Source organism: Camelina sativa, chromosome 19 (genome assembly GCF_000633955.1).
Source record: "Camelina sativa cultivar DH55 chromosome 19, Cs, whole genome shotgun sequence".
Classification (NCBI taxonomy): domain Eukaryota; kingdom Viridiplantae; phylum Streptophyta; class Magnoliopsida; order Brassicales; family Brassicaceae; genus Camelina; species Camelina sativa.
Genome location: NC_025703.1, coordinates 24,761,607 through 24,762,950, shown reverse-complemented (window position 1 = coordinate 24,762,950; position 1,344 = coordinate 24,761,607). Strand labels below are relative to the sequence as shown.

General features: G+C 43.3%; 1 protein-coding gene across 1 annotated transcript; it reads right to left on the bottom strand.

The window, feature by feature from the left end:
* On the bottom strand, positions 561-1,054 carry LOC109130906. Its single transcript, XM_019240997.1, has 2 exons — positions 1,000-1,054; positions 561-898 (listed from the first exon to the last, which is right to left on the bottom strand). Exons 1-2 carry the CDS (start codon positions 1,052-1,054, stop codon positions 561-563), a joined length of 393 nt encoding a protein of 130 aa, XP_019096542.1.

Here is a 1,344-nt window from a genome sequence, read left to right as displayed (position 1 = left end):
TGAGGCTTAGAACGTTGTAGGAGCTTGCTAGGAGTGTTCTATTGCTTGTTTGACGTTCAGATTCTTCTGTGGCAAAGGTAAGTGTAGGACCATGGCTTATCTAAGCTAGAGCTTCTCTGATCTGCTTGTCTATGTGTTGTTAGGCTTGTTAGATGGTTATTTGGGACGTTAGGAAGCTTTCTTGTGGCTTGGGATCGAGTTTTGTGGTTGCAGGAACAAAAATCCGGCGAAAAGCTTCGGGGAACACGATGCTCGGCATGTTGCATCGGTCGATGCACTTTGTGCGTCGGTCGATGCAAGGGCGAGGACGGCGGGTAAAACCTAGGGTTTTCGTGTTATGTCGAGCATGCGTCGGTCAATGCAGTGCGAGTGTCGGTCGATGCATGTGTAACTTGAATCGGTCGATGCATCCCTTTTANGTAATTATTGATATGGTAATCGAATAATTTGACATCGGTTCAATAAAAGTGACACAATTTTATTTTACTTTGCATCACTTCAAAAATATTTAACAGAAAATATAATTTTTTTTTTGTTGTCACGAACCTGACTGGTTTTCATTAAATCAAAGCTGGTACAGTAGGTGAAGAAAGTAAAGCCGATTTAGCTAACGCATCAGCTTTCCTATTCCTGTCCCTTGGCACAAAATCGAAAGAAACACAATCGAAATTTAAAGACAAGTAGAGGATGTCGTGGTGAATCCCGTGAAGCTCCTTGAAAGAAGCCTCAAAATTAAGCGCTTTGATCAACTGTAATGAATCTGAAGCGAAAGAAACTCTCTTGAAACCCAGATCAAGAGCTTGGTGGATGGCGAGAAGTAAAGCAGAAGCTTCTGCCATTAGTGGGGGAGATGATATTCGTGGCCACAGATTTGGCCTTGATTTCAGAGGATTGAGATCTGTCAAGGAAGATCCAACCAAATCCAGCTTCCCTCGTCTCCTCTCGCCATGATGCGTTAGAGAAGCATTGGATGGTATCCAAACGGAGAGCTGGAGTTACCCGGATCTGGTCTGATGATTTCGTAGGTGATGTTTGGTCTTGGACTGCAAGCCATTCTCTAGTTGATGCGACGGTGAGTGTTATGATTTCAGAACAAGAGAAGTGTCGGTTTTCAAAGATCCTCTTATTCCTGGAATACCATAGCTGGTTAGAATGTTGATTGCCTCAATTCCTTGTTGTATGTTCGTAAAAAGTGCTGAGTATGGTGGATTCTTAAAAGGTTCTGATTCCCAAACTTCTGATGCATAGGGACAGTGGAACAATAAATGGATGACCGATTCGTCAGCATTGCAGTGAGGGCAGGTAGCAGATGGATTTATCCCTCTGATTCACAGGTTTTGTCCA